This window comes from Dermacentor albipictus, chromosome 1 (genome assembly GCF_038994185.2).
Source record: "Dermacentor albipictus isolate Rhodes 1998 colony chromosome 1, USDA_Dalb.pri_finalv2, whole genome shotgun sequence".
NCBI lineage: Eukaryota > Metazoa > Arthropoda > Arachnida > Ixodida > Ixodidae > Dermacentor > Dermacentor albipictus.
The window spans coordinates 316,712,331-316,725,244 of NC_091821.1; the positions used below are offsets into that span (position 1 = coordinate 316,712,331).

Consider the following 12,914-nt stretch of genomic DNA (forward strand, 5'->3'; position numbering starts at 1 on the left):
TAGTAAAACCTCGCTACAACGAAGTAAAAGGGGAAGCCGCTATAACGATTGTCGACACTCACGGCAGACATTGGCCCATTTGGCTGCCCGCACAGGCGGGGTGCAACCAATGGGTAATCCGAAGCAACAGCCCGCTGCGCACTGCCGAATCAAGGCGAAAAAGTGCGGCTTTCTGTCGCATTTTTGTCGCGGGAGTTTTGAACTTGTGATTAAAGCAAATTACGCGCAGGGTCGTGCGCCGCTATTTGTCGGCCTGACTTGCACAATATTCATTCTGGACTAAAACATCGTTATTTACATCCACTCAAAGAAAATTTTCGCTTCGTTAAAGCGAGATTTTAAATGCATGGCTTTTGCGGGAATTTCAAGAAGTGCGATTATTTCGTTATGTTCATTAGTCCGTCATAACCCTTTCTACTATGACAAGTTCGGACCCACAAGCCTGTCAAGCGATCCGCTGCTCTCGCAGTGTTGTTGCCATCTACGTGGGTCACCTACTCTTAAGAAGTATGATTGTTTGGGCTAGTTGGTTAGATACAGCTATGGGAGTCATAGCGCTAGAAGACACGGACGCGAGCGAGACAACAGGACGAGCGTTCGTCCTGTTGTCTCGCTCGTGTCCATGTTTTCCAGCGCTATGCCACCATTGCTCATCTGCTATACCTTCTGGCGTGCCCTCACAGGCTTCGATCATTCACGTGACTGTCAGTTAGCTTCAGTGCTGCGTTCACTGGCACCGTCGAGGCTTGCTTCCAAGGTAGTCAATGGTTCAATGAAAGTTCGTTTAGCCAAGTATCATAATAAAGATACAGTCACTGACCAAGACAAAGGTGAACCCAGAGAGGTTTCGGTGCCCGCATGAGTTCGTTTATTGCTGACTTCGGACAACCTGTTGACACTTCTTCGCTGAAATATAAAGCCACAACACAATTGGAAAGCAGAAAATATTGATTTGATGTATTCATCTTCTTGCATGTCTAGGTTGGTGGACCCTTATACTCGTAGCAGGATTGGGAAGAGTGCACTAACCACCTTCTTCGTTCTCCATCCTTTCGCACCGATCTCATGCGCTGGCCGTTAGCTGGATTCGCCAAAGGCTGCTTCTGCCTGTCGATGTGCATGCCTCAGCATGGTGCATTAGTCCTCCTCCGCTGGTACGTGAGCGCGATGCGTCTTTCTACATGCCACAACAATCCCGTTTACATGAATGCAATGCGGTATACTGCCTCGTTCATGTATATGCAAACGCGGCTATGGTATCTGCAAGAATTACATATAGCGAAGCCTCATCATCACAGCGCTTAAAAAAGGAAGACGTCGAAGTGGAAATGTCGCATATCAACCGTGTGTATTTACCGCCTGGCAGCTTTCGAATGAAACTGGCTGCATCTTTAGCCCAGCCGTTGCATTGTTGAGGAATATCGCAAGAGGGTTCCGTTCTTGTTTACCCTCACTCATTCGATCGGTATTTTATTTTTCTGTTTGAAAAACGAGAAGAATTCGGTGGAGTGTGCATTTCGTGTGTATATATGTGTCCTCAATGAAAGCTAGGGAACATACGGGGAATTCGGGAGACGGAAATTAAAGACGATGGGCAAAACGAGAACAAGGTGAACGCAGGAGCCAACGTTTCTATTAGTAGACTTTCTTTTTTCAAGGCATTGAAAAGAAAAGTCCGCTTGTCTTTAAAAGAAAATTGCAGTTCCGCCCGAAAGGCGAAGCACCGATTGCGATAGCGAATTAGTAGATAGCTGTACGAAGTAAGGATAGTAGTTTTATCGTCCGTATAAACGTGTAAACATTCGCTTACTAACTAAATTAAGAATGATAGAATATGTAAGCGTGACTCAACGAGGACGTAGAAGTCCGCGATTCGCGTGGCCAACGCGGTAGTAGGCGCCGCGGTTGTCTCCACTCTGTACGGAGCGGCAGGCGAGGAGAACATCGAGGCACCGTAGCAGCCGCCGGAGAAGAACGCCCCTCCTCCTTCGCCTACCCGCCCTGCCTGGAGAAATGCGCCTGGAGTGTCCAAATAATTGCTATCGCAATAAAAAATGGCTGTGGCTTAGGTAAGGTTAAGCCCAGGATGCGAAGCATACTAGCCTTTATTTTAGTTGTTGAACCACTGTTTAGCCTGGTGAACTGCTGTTGCTTGGCTATATTTGGTTCGGCTAGACGAAGAAACAACTCATGCATTACTTCTTCGCCTTCAAGAGTGGAACGCGACAGCGTTCCCGTCGACCCGCCAAGGGGTGTAAGACAATGGGCTACAGGGCAGCGACTACGCGCCCCGCATTGGACGCGGTGAGCGTCGAGCAAAGCAGCGTTCGGCGCGGCAACGAAATGTGCGCCTGAGCAAGAGACGCACGCCTTAGAAACAGCGCGTTTCTAAGGCAACACCGCATTCACTAGAGGCGCTTTTGTACCGCTTTGAAGCGTTGTACTCGTGGCTCAGTGGTAGCGTCTCCGTCCCACACTCCGGAGACCCTGGTTCGATTCCCACCCAGCCCGTCTTGCAAGAGTTGAGCCAAAGCCACTTCTCCTCTGTCGTGACGTCACGGTGTCACGTGATTTCATGGTCACCGCCGCGCCTGAGGAGCTGGGTTGAGCCCTCGTAATATGCTTCGCATAAAAAAGACAAGCCTTGAAAAAGAAAAGTCCACCTGCCGAAACGTTGGCTCCTGTTTTCCACTTGTTCTCGTTTTCCTCATCGTCCTGAACGAAAGCTGAAAGTTTCAAGGGTCACCCTCAGGTCTGCTCTTTAGGCGGACATGATAACGCGGTGCCAATCGAGTTATACAAAAGGGCTAAAAGATCATGTTTGATGCTCGAAATAAATATAATGAGCTGGCCAAGACAATCATCAGGAGGTCCTGCACCAGAGGAGAGTTGGTAAACGTGCACCAAGCTCACCACCGAGCTGGCGTCACTTGCAATAATTTTAGAAGCAACGGCGATGGTCACATCGAGATCTTCAGCTTAGCACTTATTGACTTGGTCGTCAGCTGCGCTTTGCGTATCGGCATTAGCTGGCATGAAGCGTTAGCCGTGAACTAAGTCTTTCTTTCTTCTTTTTTTGTTCATACCTTTTGAGATCATTTTTACCCCCCTTCCGCTTCTTCGTCCCGTCTCCGTCGCGCGACAACGCCAGAGAAGACTGAAGTAAACGTGTTTTTCACCTCTCTGTGTTCGGATGACCGTGCAACTGCTGCGTTCATAGACGCGACACTATTTCCAATTACATCGACAAGGCGTCGCCGCTTCGCTGCCTTAGCAAAGTTCTAATGAATAAGAGAGTGGCGTGAAAAAAGTCAGCGGTGTAGTAAGACAAGTGCACGGGCTTTGCACCCTGTCTCATTTGTGCTTCCTCGTCATAATTTTTCGCGCCTTACACTTCTTCATTACAGCAATGAACCAACTCGCAACAACTAATGTATTCACTTATCAAAGCCTCTGCGCATCGACACCGACGACGTGCAGAGGAAGGGTTGGGCTAATGTGTTCGTCCGTCTACGGCGAGAGTCGGCCAGCCTCGATGCATAGAAGTGGGCTTTTCTGCGGCGCGCGCCCTAAGAGCGGCAGAGCTTAACTTAGAAGAGGCAGTGTTTGCAATTGAACGTCACTGCAGTGTACGGACTCCTGCTGGCCTCTATAAACAAACTTGTGCTCGCAGGTATGGATAGATGTTCACGTTAATAGCTTCTATGCATCTTATTTTGCGTAAGAAGAATGAATTTTCTTTTTATGAACAACATGAGTATGCCAGAATTTAAACGCACTAGCATGCTATTGTCACTCTTTCACTCTCAGTTGCCTACATGCGCTAAAATCTAAGAGGCTAGCGCGGCGTCTTTATCGGAGAACTCGTAGACATTTACACTGTCGAGCACAAAGAAGCAACGCACGCGTGCGCTTGTTCTAATTTTTCTCCTTCCCACTCCCTGTTTATGACGTTAATATAATTATGTTGATACACCAAATACTACCGAGGTTCGCACAGCATTTGGTGTAAACACTTACACACGCTTCCTCGTCGTAGAGTCAGCACAATTCGAAAGCGGAGCTCAACGCCGCCTCGCCAGTTGCACGCATGGATGCCTCATAAAAGGAGTGCCTGCTCATTGCTGTGCCGAAGCCCGATGCAAAGACCGAAGTGGCGTGGACGTGGCGGAGCGAAGAAAGCACAAAAGAAGGCACGACAAGCAGGAATAACTAGGGTGCAAAAAATGTGCGAGCCAACAGAAGTCGCAAGAAGCGGCAACAAATCGGGCCAAGTGAGTCAAACGAACAACACATTAAGGAGGAAATATAAAAAAAAAGGCAAGGACATGGTTAACTTGATCAGTGCAGTAAAATGTTTATACTATACGGGATGAGAATTTTTAAGTTCTACGGAATTTTTAAAAACCGCCTGTGGCAGTGGCATTATTCTTGTCCTTGACCAGGATTATTCGAAGAGGCGGACATTACTAGCACGAAAAGTCAAAACACTTGTTCAACTGGTTAACGAAATTTGACTAATTAATGCCTGAATTACTTTAAGGCACATATTACACTTTAACAATTGTAGCCGGTGAGCTTACAAGACGTATCCAAGGACGACACCACTTTCGAGTTATTTCCCAAAGTGTGGGACAGCATACATGGGCGTCCCAGTTTTGCGCTTCAGTGGATAAAAGACCGTTTTGTTAAAAAAGGAAGTGGAACAAAAGTGCAAATTTAACGCGAGTTTGATGGCGCATATCCCCAAACTGGTGTCATTCTGGAAATTCATTCCAACTGGATATCGCCTTGCAACCGCACCGGCTACAATTCGTAAATTGCGATACAGGCCGTAAAGTAAATAATTTAGAACTTAATAATGGATTTTTTGTTAATTAGTTGAATACGTGTTCAGATTTTCCGTGGAAGTAATTTCTCGTGCAAATAATTTCGTAACAACTTGGACATCGTCACCCCTTACAACAACAGCAGTGATGCCGCAGTGCGACTACGATTTTCTTCGAAATGGTACATCTGCTCCAGAGAAGTGCACCGATTGCACAAAATTTCGAAAATATCGAACCTCGATCATCGGACATACTCAGCTTTAGGCGATACCGACTGTCCATGCATTAGGCACCAATTCACGCACCACACAGTCGATACTTTTGCCACCCTAGTTTGCCACCGTAGTTCCCACCAGCATTGCAGCTATTGCTGGTTATAATATGAGATGAGCCAAAAGTTTCCACCAGATGTTCTCTTATTTTTGTTTTTTTCAGTGTTATTCCTTTGGCTTTCGTCCAGCTCTTCCAGCACGCAGCTTGTTGTCGTCCTGTTGTTCGCCGTCGCGTGACAAGTATAGAAGGAAAAGGAGGAAGAGGGGGAGGAGGAAATATAGAGAGAAGGTAGGGATGTTAACCAGAAATGCGCCTGGTTGGTTACCCTGCTCTGGGAGATGGGAAAAAGGGGATAGAAAGATAAGATAGAGACAGGGAGGGGAGCGGTCGGAGCATACACGAGGTGCGTCAGTCAACAACGCGCTCGTTACAGTCGCACATCATGTCGATGCGCCTGGTTGTTTTTGTTGGCTGCAGGGACTAAAAAGAAAACGAGCTTCTGCAGATCGTTTGCTTATGACGTGCAGCTGTTGTCGCTTGAACAACAGACCAGTGCATACAATTGCGCACAAATGCATTATTCGAGAAAAAGAAAGGGGAAGGGGGGAGAGCATGTCACAACTCCCGTATGTTTCGGCATTTTGGAGCAGGTAGCAACAAATTCGATGACAGGAATTGGGACGCGAGGTTTCAATCTAGTGAGAGCAACGCCCCTCCACGACGTTCCCCGCCGACCAGGAAACTCGAAGGCGCGTCGATCAAGGAGCTTTAAGTGAAAGCAGCGAAAAGCTAAACGAAAAAAAAAGCCTTTTTTGTTTTTTTTTTCGATCTCGGTCGCTGCGTAGCTCGGTGACGGTAGAGTCAGCGGCTCCCGGAAAGCCGGCGCTGTGACAGAAAAGTCAACTACAAAACAAAAGAACAAAACAACTTTGAGAAGGCGACTGCTTTTCTTACTGAAAAGAGCGAGTGGGAGGGTTGCGAAGTGTCAAACGCTCACGGTGCACGACGTTGCGCGCGCGCCGAAAGAGAGCGAAACACAAGACGCGTTTCTGAGGACAGACTTTCAGCGACGCCTCTTTCGTGTATTCAGTAATGCTTCTTGATTGCACGTGCAAATAGTTTACGACAGGGAGGGAGAGGAAGTGACAATATTTTGAGGTTGATTACGACGATTTAGTGTGAAAATTAAGCGAGCTGAAATAAGCCTCCCATAGAGACAGGGGCCAGCTTCGCCGGGTGGCTTTAATGACGTTAATGAAAGAAAAGCTATAAAATACTCGAACAAGTTATTGAATGAAGAATATTTTCATACGCAAGGGATGACTAGTTCCTCGTAATGCGGGAAAGGGTAATGATAAGAATAGTTTGAAGTGACATGACCACGATAAAATAATGGTGGCGCCAAAGAAATGCGGCACATTGGTGAAGTGATAAGTTCCGTGTCTTACATACGGCTGATCTCTTATACACGTATGCCGACCGCCCTATAGACACATCAAACAAGAGCGGCTTTCACCAGTCAGCGCGTTCCTTTGCGCACACCGAGCCGAATTCCTTCTGTTACTTACGCTAAGCCATTGAAGCGCAAAAATGATGAAACCTTATTAGCGAGACAACCACGTCACAGAGCTTACAACATGGCAAGGTAAAATTTCTCCTCCAGGTCAATCTATTTATTTCCGTCAATCAATCAAACAGCATGTATCATCGCACGCCGCTCACGTTATCAATCATCCGCCGTGGTTGCTCAGTGGCTATGGTGTTGGGCTGCTGAGCACGAGGTCGCGGGATCGAATCCCGGCCACGGCGGCCGCATTTCGATGGGGACGAAATGCGAAAACACGCCTGTACTTAGATTTAGGTGCACGTTAAAGAACCTCGGGTGGTGGAAATTTCTGGAGTCCTCCACTACAGCGTGCCTCATAATCAGAAAGTGGTTTCGGCACGTAAAACCCTATAATCTTTTTAATGCTATCAATCAAATTTTCATTCCTCTGAAAGTTACACGCCTTACAGTCCCATATGTTCAAGACATTATGCCTAGAGGCAATACAGTCGACAATTAGGTCTCAAACTCGCAGTCAATGACTCGTTGAATCGTGACATTAAAAATTCTGTGACGCTTTTAATAATTACAATAAGAAATGCGACGCCGCGAGTAGTTAAATTATCAGTTAACGACGACTAAATGGAGTCATTCAGGACTAAAAAGCAAGAAGGAATAATGAACCATCCATATGGATGCAGTTAGAAATGCTGGCAACTATATTGTCGTTGGCTTCTTCACGAACTGTTACTTCACGAATTGTTAAATGCTGACAACCCACACCATTTGATGATTAAGAATCGACTACTCTCTTTATTCGACCAGCTTCATCAAATATATGGTTTATGTATTTGTTGATTCATTGTCGCATTGCAGTAATAATAGAGTCGTTTTCTAAAAAGTGCATGAACACTAAATTGAACACACAATAAAAGTGATAGAGAGAGAAAGAAAGGAAACGCACAACAAACTAAATGACACGTTCCGCAGTTCCTACAAGTGGACGCGAGTCGCTGAAAGCAGCACCCCGACAAAAGCTCAAGACAATCAGTACCACAAAGATTGGATCAGTACAAATAAATCATTTGTGTAAAGGACGCATAGAAAAAGAAAAGACAGCAAAGTTCGCAGTTGCTTCCATTGAACACATGGAACATGCTGTAATAATCTTGCTCGCTCGCTCTCTCGCATAGTCCGGTTGGGATTTGGGAGGAACAGATTGTATCAATATCTTGGCTTGGGCTAGCTGGTTCATTTCGAAAGTATAGGCCGCGTAATGTGCAAAACACACGGACGCAAAGAGGAACAAGTAAACCTGGACGCGTGAAGAGAGGAACAGGCTTTTAGTAAAGCATCGCAACAAACGCGGATGGACGCTCTGTATAGAGCAAGGCGCGGCGTCTGCGCTTTGCAGCTTAAGTTTACTTCCCTCTGGCCGATAACGGCTGCCACCCATATTTCTCTTCGGATAGCTTCCCGCTTATGACGAGGTCGAATAACGCAGCATGCAAAGAAATGATTCAAAATTGAGTTCCAAACCTTTGCCAGCTGACCCCGAAAGCTTGCACGCAACATAAAAGCGAATTTTCCCCGAGTTGGCAGCCCCGCAAGGACGCCATGTTGTTTCACCCACCCTTTGCCCTGTGATGGGGCCGGATAGCTGTCGAACTTCCGCCGTTCGTTGCCTGATTTACAGCTTTCACCGCAGGCATCGCTCGCGCCACGCGAGAAGTGGTTAACGAGCGCCTTCTGCATAAGCAAGCAGCCTTGCAGACACACGTCGCAGACAAAGAAAACACAGAAAGTTAGCAGACAGAGAAATCTAACGCGCGTAAACAACGGCCGACACATTAGCCGCGTACATATGCATAACAGCGCGCGCACGCACAATAGGCTTGTCTGGATCACACCGTCAGTGCGTTTTGCGTAATGAATGAATGGGCTTTCACTCGTTGTAGATTCAAAGCTTATTAATTCCGGTTCATTGCACTTCACGCTGTCTTCTTAAACTTCGGTGAAAGATAAACGGAAAGAGCAAAACAAGAACCGGACGCTGATCGTTGTTTCGGAAGCAACGAGCAACACATTGGCAGTGCAGCCGAAGCGAGCAAGTTCCAACGTCGAGACTTCGGTGCCTGCCTGTGCACAAGGAAGTGCACATTGCGCGCCGAGCGGTACGTGTTCGGTCAGTTTGAAATTTTCCAGAATTTCTGTTATATATACCGTAGTTCTTTTCTTTTTTTTTTCTGGCGAGTTCAGGAGTATTGAAATCAGCCAGCGAAGCGGCGTTATCGATGTTGCGTTTCGCAACATCGATAAGAGCAATGGCGAAGTGATTAGCAATAAAACTGTCGTTTTAGCACAGGCTGGACCGTTCAGTTCGCCCATCGACACTGCGAAAGGCGAAGACTGAGGGAAAGAATTCACGGTTGGAATCAATGGATAGATATGTGGCACGCGATCGCGATCTCTGAAGTCGACGCTGGCTTGAAGAGATCGCGACTGCGTGCGGCCGCGCACTATATGTACAGTGTCGCACAAATCCGATTCTGAACGTCGTACATTTAACGCCGAGGTATCGATTGTACTTCGACATACTAATTAATCAATTAGAGAATTGCGCTTCGAGAATTCGAGTTGTATACTTCGAGAAATAATGAATTAATTAATATTTTTTAAATCTGCATATATATACAGAAAATTGAAGTGAAGCTAAAGGCCATACGAATTGACGTGGCTTCACTACGAGGGAAAATAAAAATTGAGCGACTGAAACATAATACTGCCCTGATAACAATCAGGCCAGTGGCAGACATAAACGTTCCCTCAGGGGTGGTCTTACCTTCTACATTGCCTGTGAGGCTGGAGGAAAAAATAAAAAAAATAAAAGTAAGGTTGGCTGTGCGCAGGGGGTAGTTTTTGTTTTCTATTTTGTTCTCTGATGACGAACTCACCTTTTTTTCCCCAGTATGTTCTCTACATAAAAAGAAACAGAAGAGGGATTTTTGTACGCTTACTTGCTAAGGAAATTACATTTGTTACGCGACTGATACCTTGGAAAATGCTATAGCCACTGTATTCTACCAGTACTCACCTCTGCAGACGAAACATTAAAGCTAACAAAAAAATAAATACGAAACCTGGGAGGAAGATATCAAGACCGCGCAACGAGCGCCGGAATGAACATAATATGATGATCAGATATAGAAATTTAGTTGCATGAATTAAGGATCAAGCATGAGCAATGTGAACACGATCGAACTGGCAGCCGATGTGCACTGCTCAGACGGAACTTAAGCAGATGTCCTTCTCCGTGTCATCTGCGAGAATCAAAAACCGACGCACGAGGTATATATATAGGAACCGCCTCACCCTCGGAGCAGCAGCATACTCTTGACGATGCCTGATCGAAAAAAAAAAATGCTCGAGCAAGTCGTCGCAGGCCTCCACGAGTCGCCCATCGCCATCCACAGCAGAATCTCGGCCACCGACGGGGGCAAGGAGGGGCTACACTCACCACATATTGCATGGCCGGATGAAGAAGCCGACATGCCGTGCCGACGGACGCGCTGAGCGATCGAAAACTCGAGCACCGAGCCATCGCTCGCGGGCCTCCCTTTTTTTCAGTCCGCGTGTCGGCCATAAAGAGGCTTGAAAAACGGCTGCTGTTCTCGGGAAACGTGACGAGCCTGACGCGCTCTGACGTCAGCCGACGTCACGGAAAATGTCACGCGGAGAAGCCCGCGGCCCCGACCCGGGTTCTTTTATGCAGCGGGTGCCGCTTCCAGTTGTTGGCCGACGTGCGCGTTCCCGCGTTTACTGCGCGGGTGACGTGATATCTGACGCCACACAGCGCAGAAATGCGGCGTACGAAGTTTGTGGCGTAAAAACCGTGGTTGCGTTTGTTATTGTGCACACATGTGGGAAGGAAAGAAAGGGTGTACGCACGCGAATATGCGCTCTCGTTCGGGTCAAAGACCCAGGTGGCGTAAGCGTGACATAAACGCAGTAAACGTGATAATGTGAAATCGCAAGCGAGTTGTAGTGTCGCCAAGGTTGTTGATTCCCCATACTCGGGTAAAAAACGTCTTTGTGGTTGAGGAAGTCAGATCGGCGCGTCACTTCCTTATACGCTGCGCTATGTCGACAATCGCATGTTCTTAAGCCTTACAGTCAAATTAACCGTATCCGGAAGGAACGTACGAAATTGACTCAAATTCAAAGTCGGCGTTCGAGGAAATGATTCTGAGGCGCGCGTGCACCTTTGAAAACTTCCGAACACTGTCGGTCTACAAAGAGGCTGGTCGAAGGTTGGCTGTATCCAGTCACACACCACGGGCCAGTGAAATGATTGCAGCTGGAATTTGAAAATAACGTGCATGTGTTGTCGCCTAAATGTTGTAATATTTAGCAGTTCACAGAGGAAGGACTTGTTGGTGTTGGATTCTTTTCAACATAGAACGACTTGGATATGTATATCGATGAACGGATCACACTTGGGCATCTTTTCCACACCGCTTCGTCGTCTTCTATATATATATATATGTAAGCGCCGCTTCTCTCAGGTGCGAACAATGCAAAACAAGCGTCATCGCTGGGTTCAACTTTGGCTGCCGTTTTATGTGCAATATATTTTTTTATTCTCTCGCTGAATTGTTAACTGAGACTACGTATCACTCATTGCCGAGGGACGCGTTTTTAGACGGACATAATACGGTTCTAACGTTCGTAATGAAACAGGCAATCGTTCCATTATGAAAATGAAATATGTGCGGACATAATGTGCCTAAAAGCACGGAATGTTTCCCCGTCATGCGTTTCACAGACGTTCCCTTTGTTATTATTTAAACAGGAAAAGGTTTGTTTCTCTAAAACGGACATTGCCTCTGCACAACTGAAAATGGAAACACTGTGAGTTTCGCGACGGCATGCACGGAATATCTGCGAATACTGCGACCGAGATTATGTTCGTTTGTTTCTTTACTGTCTTCTCAATTAACAGTCGACTTAAAGAGACACCGCGCTTCTCGAGTATTGCCATGTGGCTTGAACAAAGGGCAGTGACCACGACTTCTACCGAGGAGCGGCGTAGCGATCGACTTCCTAGAATCAAGGTGGCGGGCTGAGCGAAAGAACGTTCTAGAATACGGGGCATAGGCTTAATTTCTTTTTTAAGGATTACATCTGCTACAAGGGCCAGTCAATATTATTCAGAGCATGGCTATACATACAGTGTTGGTTCCTGTTATGTGTCTTGAAGTGCCGGCTGTCCTTCGTATCTCGTGTGTACTAACCAGCGTGGTTGTCTGTACTTTTGTGATCTGTTACAAACGCGTTTGTCGCATTCATAAACTCTCGAATCAGTGTAGTGATTTGCCATATCTGTTTTGTTGGTCTTGTAAATTACGTAATAAGTACGTATTGCTCAGAATGGATGCTACGTGATAGACTATACTTTTCGTATTACGGATTGTCCGTTTCCCCTGCTCTTCCATTTTGTAATTACGGAAATGATTGCGGCAACATTTTACCAACTGTTTTCTCCGCAGTCTAAGAGTTCTTTTTTTTTCTTTACAGTGCACTGCTTGCACCTTGTTTACTGGAGCCTGCTTTAACCATCGTTGTGCAAAGAATTTCACACCGCAGTTTGTGATCTCGCGCACAAAACGACCGAAAGAACAAAACAAAAAAGATCAATAAAGGACCTCAATACACTCGAATTTTTTTTCTCGTCCCCTCTCTTAACGGTCGATTAACGGAAAGCAAGCGAACCAACAAATTATTCTGGGGAACATATTTATTGTGCCGAAAGATAACCGCGATATTCTGAGTGGACGCTCAGCTGCGCTCTCTCGCGGAGATACGGGTGTCCAGCAGGCAATCGTCACACTGCAAGAATGCTGCCCTGCAAACGTTGTCTGCCTGCCGGAATGGCCCGGTGCATGACCCGCAGGCCCGGTTCAGGGCGGCGCAGGAGCCCTTTCTAACGGCGCCGCAACAGCTCGCTCGGCGTTAGCTGCTGCCCGCCCCGAAGGGCAGCTCCGCTCGCGGGAGAGGGCTGCCACCCTCCACCCCTCCCTCCCTCCGTCTTGCCCCCGTAACGTCGACATCAGCGGCGCCGCAACCTCGGCCCCAACAGGTGGTCGCCGGCTCCAGCGCGGCGACGGCTGGCGAACGGCAAAGGAGAGCGGAAAGCGGGGAGGAGGCGCGGGACCTGCCTGTCTCGACCGTGCAGCAGCGAATGCGAGCAGCGGGGCACCGTTCGC

General features: G+C 47.2%; 1 protein-coding gene across 2 annotated transcripts in view; it reads right to left on the bottom strand.

Annotated features, from left to right (window-relative positions):
- The window catches only part of LOC135904269 (serine/threonine-protein kinase A-Raf-like), a 96,866-nt gene that overhangs the window by 24,251 nt on the left and 59,701 nt on the right, over positions 1-12,914 (bottom strand). The window contains exon 1 of one of the 2 annotated variants that reach the window (XM_065434910.2): positions 10,166-10,185. The exons of the other annotated variant lie outside the window; for it this stretch is intronic. Within the exon in view, the coding sequence (XP_065290982.1) occupies positions 10,166-10,170 (5 nt within the window). The 5' untranslated portion in view covers positions 10,171-10,185. Of the gene's footprint in view, positions 1-10,165; positions 10,186-12,914 lie in introns of those variants that run through there. 2 annotated transcript variants of the gene reach the window in all.